Source organism: Bubalus bubalis, chromosome 13, assembly GCF_019923935.1.
Source record: "Bubalus bubalis isolate 160015118507 breed Murrah chromosome 13, NDDB_SH_1, whole genome shotgun sequence".
In the NCBI taxonomy this organism is placed as follows: domain Eukaryota; kingdom Metazoa; phylum Chordata; class Mammalia; order Artiodactyla; family Bovidae; genus Bubalus; species Bubalus bubalis.
In genome coordinates this window covers 71,230,279-71,248,452 of record NC_059169.1, presented here as the reverse complement: position 1 = coordinate 71,248,452, position 18,174 = coordinate 71,230,279, and the positions used below count along the sequence as shown (strand labels likewise).

The following is an 18,174-nucleotide window of genomic DNA, read 5'->3' as shown; positions in this document are numbered from 1 at the left end:
TCACAAGAAGACAGGCTGGGATGGTTAGGCTTCATCGGATCACACAGAGCTTCAGTAGTCTGAAGTGGGAAAGTGCTTGGAAGAAATCACAACTTTCTGCTGAGAGAAACTCCACAGATTGGTGATTTCTGGCTTACTGTAATGTACGCCAGGCCAAAAAAAAAAAAAAATATATATAGTCCCAGAGTGATTCCCTTGATTAGATCTGCAAACTTGAGACTCGGAAATCAGGTGGCTGGACACACTTCCGGCCCCAGAGAACTGAGAGCGAAAGGCAGGCCGGCCTGGAGACGCTGACGGCCTCAGGCCCGGGCTGCACAGCCTGCCGCGTCTCCTTCACGTCTGTGCTCAGCTCTGCTTGGTGAGACCTCCCTTCCTTCCTTCAGATTTAAACCTTCAGATTCCATCTCAGTCTGGCCTCCTCCCACTGCCCTTCCCTAACTTACTTTTTATATCACTATCACCACCTAACAGAACGCATATTGTATTAGTTTATCTATTGCCTCACCACCTAAAAGTGCCATGAGGGCAGAGATTTTGGTCTGTTTTGTTCACTTCTTGGACCCTCAAGTGCCTAGAACGCTGTCAGGCATTTAATGGGCACTCAGTGGATATCTGCTGAGCCAGTGCATAAACACTGCTGATTTTAAAATATGGAGACAATAGAGAATTGTGGTAGAATGTGTGCTTTTGAAATTGGTCCAATCTGGGATTGCATTTCACCTTTAAAATTATTATTAATAGCTTACTAAGAATTTAATCTCTCAGATTCAAGCTCCCTCACTTGTAAATTAGAATAATAATAATACCTATATCCTTATCAGGTTCTTTTGAGAATTAAGCACGATATGAACTGTGCTTCGAACAATCCCTGGCTTGTATTAATTATGTATTAAGTACAGTCAAGCATGAGGAATAATTTGCTGAAAAGGTCCATTTCTTTTTTTGTCCATTTCTTGCTTACTAGAGTCAACAAGTAAGAATACTAGTCACATCAAATGCACTGTTCTTTATAAAAACTTTTATGTGACGTATGCACTGAGTCAATTTTATTTGTGGTCTGTCGTGCTAATTTAGGGCACAACAGTTAGTCAGTCTACCTCTACAGGCAAAGTTGGACGTTCATTAAACAGACATTTAGCGAGCACCTACTATGTGTCGGGCACTATCCTAGGCACTAGGGGTCTGGCAGAACAAAGTCCTTGCCATTCCTCAAGGAGCTTGCTTTCTAGAAAACAGAGGGCTGGATGGTAAGCATTCAAATAATTCACATAAATAGGAAATGTGAAGAAGTCTTGCAAATTAAGCCTAGTTCAGAGGGAAGCAGTATGTGCCTGCCATCTAATGATTTGACGCAGTCCACAAGAGTCCAGTATTATAGCCGTGACTGTAACAAACTCTTGAAACCAAGCACATAGCTACTATTTGGCCATGAAGCATTCTGCATGTTGTAAGTGCCCAGAGCATTATTACCTTGATGAAAGACAAATATTCACTATGCTTTTAAATGTCCATGCTTCAAGGCAGGGAAGTTTTTTTTTTTTTTTTTTTTTTTAATATTAAGTGAAAAAAACCTAGTATTTAGAGATATACACATAACCTAGGGGAAAAATCAGAAGGAGCTGTATGAAATGTTTGTGTCCTCTGGTTGATGAGGCATTTCCTTCCTCTTACTTTTCGTATTTTCTGAATTTTCTTTAATAAGCATATTATTACTTACATAAGCAGAAAAGAAGTTATAGGCTTTTTTCTGCTCACTGCTAAAATGTCCCTGTTCTTTGACAAAGGAAAGGATATCCTTAAGGAAATCGACTCCAAGGAGTCTGGCCTGTTTCCTCAAGATTTAACTCTAAGACAAGTTTTCTTTATTATCAAAACAATACATGGTCACTATAGAAAATTCAGGAAAAACTAGCAAACATAACAAAATGAAAATCATTTACAATCCCACCAATTCAAAGATAACCACTGACTATATTTTTCAGTCTTTTATTCTATGTAGATAATAAATTTTGGTCTTTTTCAATTTAGCTATTTATACTTAAAATTTTAAAATATTTTTATTTAACAAATATTAAAAAACAGGACCATAGTTTTTCAGTCAGCAATATATCTTGAATGGTATTAACATTGTTGTTGTTCAGTTCAGTTCAGTTCAGTCCCTAAGTCGTGTCTGACTCTTTGCGACCCCAAGGACTGCAGCACGCCAGGCCTCCCTGTCCATCACCAACTCCCGGAGTTCACCCAAACTCATGTCCATTGAGTCGGTAATGCCATCCAACCGTCTCATCCTCTGTTGTCCCCTACTCCTCCTGCCTTCAATCTTTCCCAGCATCAGGGTCTTTTCAAATGAGTCAGCTCTTCGCATCAGGTAGCTAAAGTATTGGAGTTTCAGCTTCAACAGCAGTCCTTCCAATGAACACCCAAGGCTGATCTCCTTTAGGATGGACTGATTGAATCTCCTTGCAGTCCAAGGGACTCACGAGTCCTCCAACACCACAGTTCAAAAGCATCAATTCTTCGGCGCTCAGCTTTCTTTATAGTCCAACTCTCACATCCGTACACAACTACTGGAAAAATCATAGCCTTGACTAGACACACCTTTGTTGGCAAAGTAATATGTCTGCTTTTGAATATGCTATCTAGGTTGGTCATAACTTTCCTTCCAAGGAGTAAGCATCTTTTAATTTCATGGCTGCAGTCACCATCTGCAGTGATTTTGGATCCCAAAAAAATAAAGTCTGCCACTGTTTCCACTGTTTCTCCATCTATTTGCCATGAAGTGATAGGACCGGATGCCATGATCTTAGTTTTATCAATGTTGAGCTTTAAGCCAAATTTTTCACTCTCCTCTTTCACTTTCATCAAGAGGCTCTTTAGTTCTTCACTTTCTGCCATAAGGGTGGTGTCATCTGCATATCTGAGGTTGTTGTTCAGTTGCTAAGTTGTGTCCAACTCTTTGTGAGCCCAAAGACTATACCATTTTTTAAACAATTTTCTCCTACCTTTATGCTGTGTTTATGGTGTTGGAGAAGGCTCTTTTTGGACTGCAAGGAGATCAATCCTAAAGGAAATCAGTCCTGAATATTCATTGGAAGGACTGATGCTGAAGCTGAAGCTCCAACCCTTTGGCCACCTGATGCGAAGACTTGACTTATTGGAAAAGACCCTGATGCTGGGAAAGATTGAAGGCAGGAGGAGAAGGAGACGACAGAAGATGAGATGGTTGGATGGCAACCCCGACTTGATGGATACAAGTTTGAGTAAGCTCTGGGAGTTAGTGATGAACAGGGGGGCCTGGCATGCCGCAGTCCATGGGGTCGCAAAGAGTCAGAAACAACCGAGCAACTGAACTGAGAACTGATATATTTATGCTGAATTTTTAAAATTTTTTAAAATTATAAACAACACTGCAGGAAATGTCTTTGAAGCTAAATCTTTGAATCCATGATTACTTTCTTAAGGTAACTTTCTACAAGTGAATTCCTAAAAGAATTATATTTTTAAAGCTTTTATTACATATTATACCAAACTGCCCCAACTGATTACACTAATTTGCATTCTCCTCAGCAATTTAGGAGAATACCCATTATCCTGAGCCTGTACTATTTCTAAAAATAGATTTCCCTATTGACAACTGAAAAATTATACTTTATTTTCATTCTCAGTTTTCATTTGTTCATAAATCCATTTGGTCCATTTTTTTTCCATCAAACTGCTCATATTATCATTTTTTTAAAGAATTATACATTAACTATGGCAGAAAGTGAAGAGGAACTAAAAAGCCTCTTGATGAAAGTGAAAGAGGAGAGTGAAAAAGTTGGCTTAAAGTTCAACATTCAAAAACTAAGATCATGGCATCCGGTCCCATCACTTCTTGGGAAATAGATGGGGAAACAGTGCAAACAGTGGCAGACTTTATTTTTCTGGGCTCCAAAATCACTGCAGATGGTGACTGCAGCCGTGAAATTAAAAGACGCTTACTCCTTGGAAGGAAAGTTATGACCAACCTAGATAGCATATCGAAAAGCAGAGATATTACTTTGCCAACAAAGGTCCATCTAGTCAAGGCTATGTTTTTTCCAGTGGTCATGTATGGATGTGAAAGTTGGACCGTGAAGAAAACAGCACCGATGAACTGGGACAACTGTTCATCACCAACTCCGGAGTTCACCCAGACTCATGTGCATCAAGTCGGTGATGCCATCCAGCCGTCTCACCCTCTGTCGTCCCCTTCTCCTCCTGCCCCCAGTCCCTCCCAGCATCAGGGTCTTTTCCAGTGAGTCAACTCTTTGCATGAGGGGCCAAAGTATTGGAGTTTCAGCTTCAACATCAGTCCTTCCAATGAACACCCAGGACTGATCTCTTTTAGGATGGACTGGTTGGATCTCCTTGTAGTCCAAGGGCCTCGCAAGAGTCTTCTCCAACACCACAGTTCAAAAGCATCAGTTCTTCGGTGCTGTTTTCTTCACGGTCCAATTTTCACATCCATACATGACCACTGGAAAAAACATAGCCTTGACTAGATGGACCTTTGTTGGCAAAGTAATATCTCTGCTTTTCGATATGCTATCTAGGTTGGTCATAACTTTCCTTCCAAGGAGTAAGCGTCTTTTAATTTCACGGCTGCAGTCACCATCTGCAGTGATTTTGGAGCCCCAAAAAATAAACCCCGTGCTGCGGTTCATGGGGTCGCAGAGTCGGACACGACTGAGCGACGGAACTGAACTGACGGTAAACTTGCCTCACTGTGTTAAAGACACTTTTCCGGTGTCATTTACTTTCTATTTGCGTGTGTGTGTGTGTGTGTGTGCGTGCGTGTGTGTAAACATTTTAATTTTTTGAGATCAGATCTATCAATCCTTTCCTTCATGGTTTCTGCCCTTGAGGTCCATCCTAACTTTATATAAAAATTCCCTTATATATTTTTTCTTTTAGTACTTTATTTAAATTAAATCTTTAAGCAGACTTTCAGTGCAAGGCATGAAGTAGACAGCTGTTTCTTCCAGAAGGTGAGCTTGCTGAAAGGATGCTTTTCTTACCTGAGCTTCATACTTCACAGCAGCCGACAGCAGCGCGATGGCATTCTCCTCGCAGATTCCCTGCTTGATAGTTTGTTGGCAGAGTTTTTTCAAACGATTTTCTCTATAAAATGTAGCCAAATCAAGCAATCCTGGTAGAAAGAGATGTTTATTAGGAGATTTCAAGTATCCTGATTTAAACTCACTCAACCCGTCAGAGATTATTTTAAATACTGTGTTGGCCAGAACTTTCTGTTCAGATTTGTCTGTAACATTGTATGGAAAACCCCAAACGAACTTTTTGGCCAACCCAATATAATCCTCAGCAAAGGGGTGCGGGAATTGAAGCTCAGGCTGACTTACACACTCTTGAGTGTGTGGCTCAATCTAAGAACACAGCTGCACTGAGCAAATGCAACACACAAACAAGCAGCTGTGGGGAAAGCAGCAGCAAGTGAAAACGGCTCAAGTCTTTTCCTCTGGTCGTCCCTCCCCCTGAAGCATCAGCACCTTCTCCAGCAGCATTCACACGTGCTGTGAGAGCACCCAGCTTCTTCAAACACTTGCTCAGGTTTTCTTCTCCTTCAGAAGTTACTCTTCAGTCTCATGGATGGACCATTTTTCCTGACTTCTGAGTACTCGATTGCCCCAGAGTTCAATATTCAGACTCTTATTTTACTTATTTCCCTAAATGATCTCCAGCCTCACAGTATTAATACTGTCTGGAAAAACCTGATGATTCTTGTTATATTATCTGTCATCTACTTTCAAATAATACAACGTAGAGTGATTTAGATGTTTAACTGCTGGAGAAGGAAATGGCAACCCAGTCCAGTATTCTTGCCTGAAATCCCATGGACAGAGCAGCCTGGCAGACCACAGTCCACGGGGTCGCCAAGAGTTGTACACGACTGAGTGACTGAACATGCACACAAGGGATACTATGAAAAGCACTCTAATCTAGAATGGTCAGTCAGGGGATTTCCCTGGTGATCCAGTGCCTAAGGCTCCAAGCTTCGACTGCAGGGGGCAAGGGTCCAATTCCGAGTCAGGGAACTAAGATCCAACATGCTGCGCAATGCAGCCAAAAAAAAAAAAAAAAGAATGGTCAGTCAGTTAGTATTTGAAAGGCCCTTGTCAAATGGCTTCAATTATGGTTATTTAAATCTCCATTTGAGGATTTGTTAATTAGCATAAAGTATGTCACTGGTGAAGTGAGCAGCACTCGAGTTAGGTCACTCAGCTAGAGATACTGTGAGAGTCCCCTCCACCCCTGCATGAATGGGATCCACCCCATGGGCTCAGTCGTACACCCTGGGAAGAATGGAACACTTGCTAGGTCCAATTCAGTCCTGGTTGCCACCTGATCAAAAGCCAGCTGAATCCTGACTGGACTGTTGTCATGCTTACTTCAAGATAACCTTTTCATGGAAGGTACTGCATGGAGGGCCCAAAGGACACAGAGCCAGGATTTCTTCAACCGTACAGTAAGTTTTACACAATGTGGTAGATTTTAGTTGGCAACTTGCTTTCGTTGTAACGTGACAAATATTATCGTAGAAGAAAGGCCTATGGCCCACTGGGGAAAATAAACTGAAATCTTTTGAAATCTTGAGAGCTGCGAATGACCTGATTGTTTCTAGTCAGTTCTCAACAACTCTCAGATTCACATCAACAGCTCCCCACACCCCAGGCACCAGACTCACATATGCGTGTGCTCACAGGTACTGGCTGGATCCGCCGCTCAGGAGGGCCCAGCTCTGCACCTGCTCCAGGCAGCCCCTCCCCACAGTGGCCAGCGAGCCACGTGCCCGCTCCTAGACCACGCTTCGTGCACCCGGGACTCTGGCAAAGTGTGAAAGTGCTAGCCACTCAGTCATGTCCGACTCTGAGCTCCTGTGGACTGTAGCCCGCCAGGCTCCTCTGTCCATGGAATTCTCCAGGCAAGAATACTAGCGTGAGCAGCCATTTCCTGCTCCAGTGGATCCTCCTGACCCGGGTCTCCTGCACTGCAAGTGGATTCTTTACCGTCTGAGCCCCCAGGGACCCTGGGACTCCCTGCCTAATCAGCCTGAGGCCACACACGCAAGTGTTTCCTCCCCTCGACCCTGTCACCAAGGTACAGACCCCCAGTCCCAAGGGGTGGCTGGGCGGGATGGACGGAGCGTGGAGATGCAGCCTGGGTGCCCGCACACCTCTTGTGGTGCAGGAGGTAGTGGTGGTGGGCAAACAAAGGCGGCAGAGCCCAAGCTGGAGGCCAGGGGCCTGCCTTCCTATGCAGTGGTGTCCTAGCACGGAACCCCAAGAGACCTACCACTCTAAATTCCAGATGAAATGCCACCCTGGCCTCTCAGTTCTTAATGAAGATGTATTTTTCAAGGTATGAAGATTTAACACATTTTATGTGATGCTTTTAGCTTGACACATAACTTTAAATTTTTAGACATGTGGTATGTAGGCCTCCTTTAGACTCTTGCCCAGGGGCCTATAGAAAACCTGCCACACAGATGTCTAAAAGGCAGCTCAAACTCCTTTGATTTTTCAAACTCTAGAGCAAAACCTGGTGCTCTCCACACCAGGGCCAAACACCCCGTCCTTCTCTTTCCCTCACACCCCACAACCACCGCCAACAGATTCCGTCAGCTCACTATGAAAGATGTGTCCAGACTCTGATCTCTTTCAACACCTCCACACTAGACCACCTTAACCCAGGGCACCAGCACCTGACATCTCAACCATTACAGCTCCTGATCTTTTCACTCCTGGAGTCAAAGCTGCGGGTGCCTCCTCCCTCCATAAAATACACAAACCCATCCTCCTTTTCTCCCCAAATCCTAGACTATGTGGCTGAGCCATGGCCATCTAGAAGTGACCACTCCCTGCAACTTCCTATGCAGCTAATTAAGGCCTTGGTCCTCTCTGGTCCCTGGTTTAAAAGAAGTGGGACTTCCTCTACAGACACCGGGGTCTGCCCTGGCACCTCGCCACTGTTCCTTCCTCTGTCCCACTGTCTGCAGTGCAGATGTGGCCGTGGCCATGAATCCAGGGGCCACATGTAAGGATGCCTTGCACTGTGTCCCTGGGTGACAGACAGAGAAACCACCTTGTTTAAGCCACTTCCTTTTTCCATTTTACTATTAAAGCAAAAACTAAATAAGCAACCCCCATTGTCAAAATATTCCAAGGCTGTCTATCACATCAAGACTAAAACTCGAGCCCTTCACCGTGACCTCCAAGGCCGCATCTGGTCTTGGCCAGACCCAGCTGCCTGGCCTCAGTTACCGCCACTGCCCATCTCTCACTCTCTCCCCCTCCTCCTCTTCCACACGCTCTCCATGCTCCTGTCTCAGACCGTCACACCATCTCTCGTTTAGCATGCTCTTCGCCTGGGTGTCTGCTTGCTTTCCCCCCGCTCTCTGCTCAGCACACTTCCTCACGGAGGCTTTCTCTGACCTCCTGACTGACCACTTTGATTTCTTGTTACTGGCTGGCCTCCCTTCCCTGAGCACCAGCTCCATGGGGCAGGGCTTGGTCTGTCTCCCTCACAGGTGCCAAGGGGAGCATGGCACACCATGGGCCCTGGCCCTCCAGCACTGTGGGAGAAAGGAAGGAAAACTAGAAAATCAGACTTCTGTTCACCCAAGGCAAATTAAATGCTGATCTGGTAAAAAGTGTTACTGGCTTTACACATGTAAAATGAATACCGAATTTAAAAATTTGAGGGTTAAACTCTTTGGTTCCTTACAGAAGCAATTCTTTAATTCTTCTGTCCCACTGGCCAAAGATACTGACAGCTGTAAGCTGAAATCGAGTATATGTTTCACCCTGTGTCCAAATGGACGCCCTGTGCTGCTTTCTTAACATCAGTAACCCTGAAGTGCCGTGAGGCGCTGGACCACGGCAATCTGTCCCAAAGAGACAGTCACACATATGGAGGCCAGCAGGGCTTCTTATTACATGCATCTGACCATTTTTATAATGTAAATATCTTGAAGGCAGGAGGTTGTGGAAACTAAAAAGTTGTGTACGGTGTCCAGCAATTCAGGAGGAATGGCACCCACCCCACAGTGTCGACGGGTTGATAATTCACCCACCTCTCATTTTATCCACCAAGTCAACCTTTGTATGAGGTGGGAAGAAGGAAAGAGAGCTTGGGTTCAGCACACAAAAGCAGAACTACTTTTGTGACCACCCTCATAGAGACTTCCTTTCAGGCTCTACACAAAGCACCGTTTTGCCAAACCCTTGGTCAGGTCAGGTGGGAGTTACCTACTGCCTCCTCGGGGGGCAGGCTGATGCTGTCTGTGTACAGGTACTCCAGGAAGGCTCGGTAGACGGGATACGAGAATTCACTCATGTCTACAGTATCACCCTCATTGTCTTCCAGTGAAGAGCGAAAATGCTCACACCTGAAGGAAGAAAGATGTCAGGTCCTGGCTTCTGGGCAAGAGCTGATCACCTTCCCGAGGAGCACGTGCTCGTAGTGGTTAAAGAGGAAACAACTACCATGCAGAGAGGAAAAACGCACACCACACACCTTCATGTCCTGGCCTGGGCCCCTCGCTTCCTCTGCTGGCCAGAAGTCTGCAAACAGTGGTTTACTGGAGGAGGCTGCAAATGCTAGCCTGCTGTGGGGCGGCCGCCTCTGTGGCCACAGATGGGTCCCTCCCACACCATGTCTACGGAGCAGCATTTACAGAAATCAGGTGGCTTTATTTTTAAAAATTCTGAGTAATTTTGTTTCTTCTCCTCCTGTTATGGGTTGAATTGAATCCCCAAATTGACAGACTGAAGTCCTAACCTTAGAATATAACTGTATTTGGAGAAGGGATCAAATTAAAAGGAGGTCATTAGGGTGGGCCCTAAACTGACATGACTGGTGTCCTTATAAAAAGGGGGGTTTGGACACAGGGAGAAAGCCACGTGCAGACTGGAGTTATGCTGCCATAAGGCAAGGAGGCAAAAGAACTGGCAGCAAACCACCAGAGGTGGGACGGAGGATGGGACAACCCAATTCATTCAACAAGATCTTGAATTTCTAGCCTCCAAAACCATAAGAGAATAAATTTCTGTTATTGAAACCAATCAGTCTACAGAACTTTGTTACAATAGCCCTAACAAATCACAACCTCCTCATTTTTATGAAGGTTTACGGACAACAGTAGAAGTGAGCAAACATTGCACAGCCTGGCCTTACTAAGAAGTGAACTTGAGACTGAAATACTATACTGCGTTTGTGATTCACTGCAGGAGGATTTGGATATCTGTTACGTAACAACAAAATGAATTTCAAAATCATTAGGCTAGAAGAAAGAAGACAGTCAGAGAAGAATACGTACTGTATCATTACATTTACATCAACTTCTAGAAAATGCTAACTAATCTATACTGATAGAAAGAAGATCATGGCTTGCCCCAGGGCCAGGGCCTGAGGGATCTTTGAGGGGGGCAATGCCAACGTTCTGTATCCTGGTGTGGAATGGTGGTGTCCAGAGAATATACAAATGTCAAAACGCCTCAGGCTGCACATTTTAAATGGATGCTCAAAAATTACCCATTAATAAAAGTGAATTTTTAAAAGTCTGCCTGTTAGTTTTACCCCCAACCTTGCTGCTCTTGTCTTTTTTCGAGGTCTAAACCTGCAGTATCCCACAGCTGACTAAGGAGAGTGACTCTCATGGGCTGTACTCAGCTCCTGGGCAGGGAGGTTCACTTAGGGCAAGCAGCCCGAACAAGGCTCAATAGATGTTCACCGCTGGCTGGATGGCTGCTCTCCAGTGCCAAGGTGGACAAGCTGTCTACAGAGTCTCTGAGGAAGCCAACTGTGCATGCCCTGCACCACACCCCACCCACTGCACACCACGGCCTCTGTGATTTCTTTTTTCACATATAATGTGTTTTCCCTGCTGTACTGTCTGCTCATAAGGGCGAAAAGAGCCTCACATTTTTTTCAGAATCACTGAAGTGCCTGACATAGGTCTTTGCAACTAGAAAATAACAAACATATTTATTTCAATTCTCAAATGATGCCTTACCTGATTTTGAGAAGGACTTTATGCACATAAATGTACTTTCCATCCACCAGAAATTTCAGGTCTGCGGTGTTGGGATTGTCAAATTCCCTCTTCAGGGACTCGGCCACTGTAAGGTGGTCGTCAGGTTCTAACGGAATGACACCAGTGTTTTCCAATGAAAATGCAGGCCAAATATAGCATCACTTTGCTCACACTCATGAAAATACCAATTTCCCAAAATAACTGACCAACTGAGCAGTGTGCTTTTTTCCCTAAATACAGATTTCCCGCTGCTGCAATTGTCTTAAGAACCTCAGACACATCTGCTTGTAAATCTGGCAAAATAACTAAAGCCCCAACCACCTCACTAAATAAACATGTTGAAAGCCTGAGTAAATATACCCGCTAAAAATAAAAGCCATGGTTTCCCAGTCATATCAAAAAGCCATCCGAAGTTCTTTGAATTTTAGTATGAGATTTCTGATACTTTTAAGGAAAATGAATCGGTCCGGTGAGTTCTCTTTCACAGGAGCCTGTGAGAGGGAAGTGAATTGCCTGATACTGCACTTAACAAAAGTCCTCACTATTGAAAACCAACAGCACCAGAGTTTTCTTCCTAGCTCTCAGGCCATCACCCGACAGACAGCAGCCAGCTCACCCACAGACAGGAGGCGCCACGTGACGGCAGGCGTGGCGAAGCAGGCGAACACGTCGTCGGTGGAGGAGAAGTGCGTGAGGTGCGGCAGGGTCACCGACTGGCCGCGGCACTGGCCCCACATGTACACGTGGCCGCCCTGCGTCTTGGCGGCCGACGTGTGCGCCGAGTGGCAGGCCGCGATCTCTATAATTCTAGGTTCACAAACACACACCAAGTAAACAGGAGAAGAAACAAGTCAATTTTTCCTTCCCTTAGCATTAACTGATTGAAAAAAAAAAACTCTTCATTAAGCCCAAACTTGTAAATTTTCAGGCACCAAACCGTTATCTACATTTAAGCAATGTCTCATTTAAGCACTTATACATCATGAAGGTCTTCTTGTTACCACTTCTAGCCAGTAGGCCGATAAAAATATGCACCTATTTTGAAACTGAAGTACAAGCCAAGAGAACAGAGACTAAAAGACCAAAAAAAAAAAAAAAAAGGTAATTTAATTTTTTCTTAAAACATTGCTTACGAAAGCAAATCAAAAAGATGAGGGGCATCTCCACCTAGGGTCAATAAACATTTTTATCAAAACTTCACCAATTTTAGGGTTCCATGGAGCATGCTATGGGGCACCCCAACTCACTCTGCACGCAGTAAGTGCAGTAGTTCTGACTCACCGAATGGTATCATCTAGAACCCCAGAGAGCAGTTTTCTGGGACCAAACATTACGTTAGATCCAACATCAGTAAGTTCATGGCTGACAGGCAGATAGTTCTCAGCACACTTCCTAATGGAAACCACTGTTTTGTTGACTTCAAACTAATTGTCTTCTCTAAGACCAAGCCACCACACAGACTTAAAATAGTATTTTACCCCAAGTGAGGTGGCATCTTGATTCTGCCTCAGGCAATGGTACCAGCATTCCCAGAACTTTAGGGTCATCTCTGACTTCTCCTCCCTCCTCACTTAGCACTTTTTTCAGAATATCCAGTTGGCAAAATGACAACAAATTCTTTCTTTGTAATGTCTCCCACTTGTCAGAGCCTCATCAAGCACACCCTATACCTGGTCTCCCTGTCTTAGACTTTCTCTCTCTTCTGACCTAAATCGCACAATGCTGTCAAGTTAATGATTCTCTTGAAAACCCATTCTCATGACTCCTTTCAAACCCGTCACTGACTTCCCACAAGACAAAATCCAGACACATGTTCTTAAGGCCTCCTGTAATCTGCCTACCATCTACGGCCAGCTTTTTGTCATATCATCTTTGCCCACATACCCTCTGTTTGAACAAACAGAAAGTACTCACTGCCTCTCAATATCACTATGCACAAAGTCCTCGGTCAGGAATGTTCTTTGGTGGACCTCTCTTTTCCCTGATAACAAACGTTCCATGAAAAATGTAACTGACTGGAACACAATCGTGAACTTCTGTGCTAAACTACCCAACACCAGAAAACCAAAATAACTTCACTCCTACATTCACTTTGGAAATGCTTACCATGACCCTCCAAGAATGGGGAGCAGCCTCTGCCATTCATTCGAGGAGGCAGGATGCTGCTTCCACAGTCAGGGGTTAAAGATACAGAGAAGCTGGGAAGGCTGGCCCTCCCTGAGCATGGCTAGGGCGTTTACCTGGAACACCCAGTGCCACCAGGGAAGTCAGGGGTGGGGCTCGGGCTTGGCTGACAGCACCAGCTGCTGCAGCAACGAGAAGGGAGAAAGTTGAGGGGAACCTTCAGGTCTGGGCTTGGGACTCCAGCACCTGCCAAAGTGCCCTGCCTTTGTCTGAGGTCATCTGTCCTTCGTCTGATTCATACCAAGAAGCAAACATGGAAGTTCAAATTGTCCAGTCATACATGCAGTGGACGATAAACTGAGCTAAGGTTTACTGTCAGGAGGTCTGGCATTGTTGTTGTTTAGTCGCTAAGTCGTGTCTGACACTTTAGTGACCCCACAGACTAGCGTGCCACGCTCCTCTGTCCATGGGATTTTCCAGGCAAGAATACTGGAGTAGGTTGCCATTTCCTTCTCCAGGGGAATCTTCCTGACCTAGGGATAAAACCCATGTCTCCTGCATTGGCAGGTGAATTCTTTACTGCTGAGCCACCAGGGAAGCCCAGGAGGTCTGGAGTACTGCATACTTTATTTTGTAGCCAGCCATGTTTACTGGAAAAAAAATTACTATATGTTGAAAATAAATGGATTTGGTGTCACCTCAATAAAACTAGATCCACCACAATGGCATGGCTTAATGGCTAAGAGGTACTAGAACTGAAACAGCAGACAGTGAGAGAATGCAAAACAGAAAACAGCCAAGAGCAAAAATAAGGTAATTTGTGAAGAAGAAGAATAACAGAGAAGAAATCATGACCATTACAAGATCCAGAGCAATGCTTCTCAATTCTGGTTCTGTGAGGCCAACACACTATTAATTAACACCTCAAGAAGCTACAAATTAACAAAAATTCAAGGCAAAGTGAGTTTTGAAATCAATTTAACCCAAAATATGTTTTTTATGGAACTTTAAATGCTGGTAAATCAAAGTATTGAAAATTCAGAAAGACTGGGAGTGACTAAGTTAAAGAGAATCATTTTAACTATTAAAATCACTTCTCTATGAACATAAAATGTTAGCATTCTTCATCACAAATAGGCTTCTGTGAAAACAAATTTTTTTAATCCAGTTTTTCTTGGGTTGTTATTTAAGCAAATAAACCATGTAGCCAGATTTTCACTTTCCACTTCTGGGAACACACAACCAAGACCTGATGATCCATCCCGGCCCGAGTTCAACCCTGTTCTTTCTAATTAGCTCAGCCTCCCCACAATGAGCCCCAAGAGTCAAGAGTTCCTGAAAGGTAAGTCATAATGTTCCGGCAAAGCTTCAGTCACTGAAAAGGACGGGGAGGTGCAGAACAAGTCCTAGCAAACCTAGAGGTTCCTCCCTTGCAATATTCGTGCGACAGAGAGCCCACAGGCTCAAAATCACCACACGAAATTCAAGCACAGGAAACTGAGAAAAGCAGGAACATCTCATTCAAAACACTCATCCTTGATATTCTAGCCAAAATCATGTTTAGGTGGACAACATCAAGCATGGACGTGTTTAGCAATTTCTTTTACCTATATAATTTAAAAAAACAAATGTTTTTAAGTTGTGAAGATTTTTTAAAAAGAAAGGAACAGGTAACTCTCCAGTGCCAGGTATCTGGACACTCACGTAACTCCCATGCCTGCGTCTCCTCTCGCTGGCTTTCTCCCACTGAGTCGCCTTATATTCTGTCCGTCCCAGAGTGACTACAGTGAGAAGACCCGGCACTCGCTCTGAGCCCATCAGGACCAGTGGCACGAGGTGGGGCAAATCGCTGGTGGGCACATGGCAGCCGATTCCATGAGTCCAAGGACAGAGGAGTGCAAGTTTATATGAAGCGAGGAAGCATGAGGAAAATGGTAAAGCACCATGCAGATATAGCTTGTTTTTCTATCCATGCTAACTCTGGTCCTGTCACACTTCTGTGCTGTGTTGTTTAAATACTAAATGTCCCAAGTGACTGGATTTGCTGGCCTGAGGCACTTTTGTGATTATTCAAAGCCTCAAGACTGTCTCTTCTCCTTTTACTGAGTGGCTCTGAACTACCTTTAAGAGAAATAAAAGTGACACGGCTGCTTGCATTTGCTGTGTGCCTCTCAGCACAGGACCTTCGTTATCTGCCCTCCTCCCCAGTTCTTTTTTGTGCTTTTTTTCCTGCTTGAATGGTTCACTGCAGCAACTGGAAACCAGCACCTGGTCCTGGGCAGGCATGGGGCAGGGGGAGATCCCGATCACCTCCTGTGGACCCCCTCACTGGTGTGATGCCAGGTACACTTGCGAGCTCAGCAGCAGACCCCCGCCAGTGGCCCTCTAAGGCCCCTCAGCCATCAGGCTGCAGGAGGCCGATGCAGATGCAGGACAGGGGTGCCTGCTGTGATCCCGGGGTGCCCGCACACATGGCCCTCACCCCGTCTGCCGCCAGTCTCTGTCTCCCTGTGTTGTTTAGTCACTAAGTCTAGTTTGACTCTCTTTGCAACCCTTACCCACCAGGCTCCTCTGTCCAGGGGATTGCCCGAGCAAGAATACTGGAGTGGCTTGCCATTTCCTTCTCCATCCTCCCCAGTTCTTAAGGAGTCTAGGGTCTTATGATAAGATCAGCGGGGGGCGGGGAGGACAATACTCAAATGAAAATCAAGGGACTGAAAATGACTGGTTCTTCATTTTCACTGTTAAATATTCCAACAGAAATACAGAAAAGAACTGCATACAAATGCAAAATAACTTACCCATATATTTAAAAATCAGATATTGTAGAAATTTATATGTACACTAAAAATGAAAATAGCAATATTGATTTCTACAATGATTTCAACCCTGGTTTAATAGAAAAGATGAAATGTTCGTGTTCCATGCTTCTCTGTCAAGAAATGAAGAGTGAAAAGGCAGTGATAAGGCCATGGTTGAGAAGTTCAAGAGACCTTCAAAAATAGTAGGATAATTTGGGGAAAAAACTCTGGGGTTATGCTAATCACTCATCACAACTTTGCAGTTCGATTCCTGGGTTGGTAGATCCTCTGTAAAAGGGATAGGCCACCCACTCCAGTATTCTTGGGCTTCCCGGGTGGCTCGGGTGGTAAAGAATCCACTTGCAATGCAGGAAACCTGGGTTTGATTCCTGGGTTGGGAAGATCCCCTGGAGCAGGGAACAGCTACCCATACTAGTATGGCCCAGAGAATTCCATGGACAGAGAGGCCTGGCAGGCTACAGTCCCAGGGGGTTGCAAAGAGTCAGACACGACTGAGCGACTTTCAGTTCACTAACACAACCACACACACAAGTGCACAAAACTAAGTTTTCATTTTATAACCATTTCGCTCTTCCCCATAGTGAGAGCCTAGGAGTTGAGGTCATGAGAAACAGCCCTATCCTTTTCAACTGGCAAATCTGATAAGCAGCTGGGTGAATGGCATTATACTCCCATCGGAGGTACTTTCATCTTCCTAAACCTCAGAAGACAGACCTCAAATGTTATTAACTCCTAGGAAGGTGAAACAGAGAACAATGGGAATGGGGGGAAAGGAAATTTCTGAGTGAGAAGAATAATGCCAAAGAGCTGTTGGAGGTCTAGTCATTGTAGTTTGTATAGAGTAACTATTACAGGTATAGATGAAATATGGGTGACGAAAATAGAATATTTAACATACACTCAACCTTCTCCCAAATTCTAAAGCTAATTTTAAAAAGGAATGGATGGTCTTGTTCAGGAATATTTTAATACTAGCAATAAATTGACCATAATTCTGAATCATGCCTCAGTTTTATTTAATCACTGAAGAACATTGAATTCATTTTGAAAATACGCATATTACCTGTCCTTTTCCACGACGACAGGGGTAGGGTAGGACTGGTTACTTTTATTGCCAGTACCCAACTGGCCGTAAGAATTTGCGCCCCAAGCATACACTTGACCTTCATCTGTTAATACTAACGTGTGTGCATAGCCACAGGCAACCTGGAAAGAGAAAAACCAAACCCACTCAAGCCGCAAACAGAGCGAAACACGCTTTCCACAAGACAGGTTAAGAATCAAAAATGAAAAAGGGGAGACGGCAGACAGAGAGGCAGGCATTAAAGTTAGCCAACACCCCTCCAGATGCAGCTTAGGTCCCACGTGCGGTGAAAACTGCACTGAGACCAACAGGAGCCCTGCAGTGACAGGAGCCCATTCAGCCACCTTCCTGTGGCATTCCCCGTGCTCACAGAGATCAAGGCATGCGGAAGGAGTAAGAAATAGACTCCTCTGTTTCAAGAATTACTTTCTTTTTATTAGGAAAGTAAAACATAAATTCAATGTGAAAAAAAGATCAGATCAGATCAGATCATGAAAGTCATCTCAAGGTCAAGATTATTTATTTATAAAAATATATAGAAATATGCATTGAAAGCTTTTTTTAAAATGATCATACTGTATAAGTAGTCCTGTATCTTTTTACTTAACAGTGCATATAGCACTATTAAAATCCTTTGTAAGCATCATTTGTTAATAGAGATTTATATCACTTATTTAACCGTTAACTTACCATCTGATTGGATAAATTATGCAACATCTATTATTTACCATTGTTTTCTTTTTCTTTCTTTTTTTTTTGTTTTGTCTGCTCTAAGAACTATACCTTCTCTAAGTCACTTTCTCTTTGGTGCCTTAGGATATATGCCCTAAGAGCAGAATTACAGATCAAAGGGGGTGAATATTTTTGAGGGTCTTGATACATACTGCCAAAGTTTCCTTGGAAAAGACAATAAAAGTTTACATTCCAAGAGCTACGTGTGAGAGTGCATTGGAGATAAAAATTTTCTGATAAATATTACAACTAAATTCAGGAAAAGAACTTTAACTTCTACTTCAACTTTTCATCGTGCTAAGAGAACTGATTTATTTTAGTACACTGGTATGTCT

At 44.0% G+C, this 18,174-nt stretch overlaps 1 protein-coding gene across 10 annotated transcripts in view; it reads right to left on the bottom strand.

Moving 5' to 3' along the window:
• Positions 1–18,174, bottom strand: part of RCBTB2 (RCC1 and BTB domain containing protein 2) — a 42,901-nt gene that overhangs the window by 1,788 nt on the left and 22,939 nt on the right. For all 10 annotated transcript variants that reach the window (XM_044926976.2, XM_006063599.4, XM_044926980.2 and 7 more), the window contains 5 exons: positions 17,087–17,229; positions 11,694–11,884; positions 11,057–11,183; positions 9,291–9,430; positions 5,043–5,173 (listed from right to left, as the gene is read on the bottom strand). In XM_044926976.2, the coding sequence (XP_044782911.1) occupies positions 5,043–5,173; positions 9,291–9,430; positions 11,057–11,183; positions 11,694–11,884; positions 17,087–17,229 (732 nt within the window). The remainder of the gene's footprint in view (positions 1–5,042; positions 5,174–9,290; positions 9,431–11,056; positions 11,184–11,693; positions 11,885–17,086; positions 17,230–18,174) is intronic.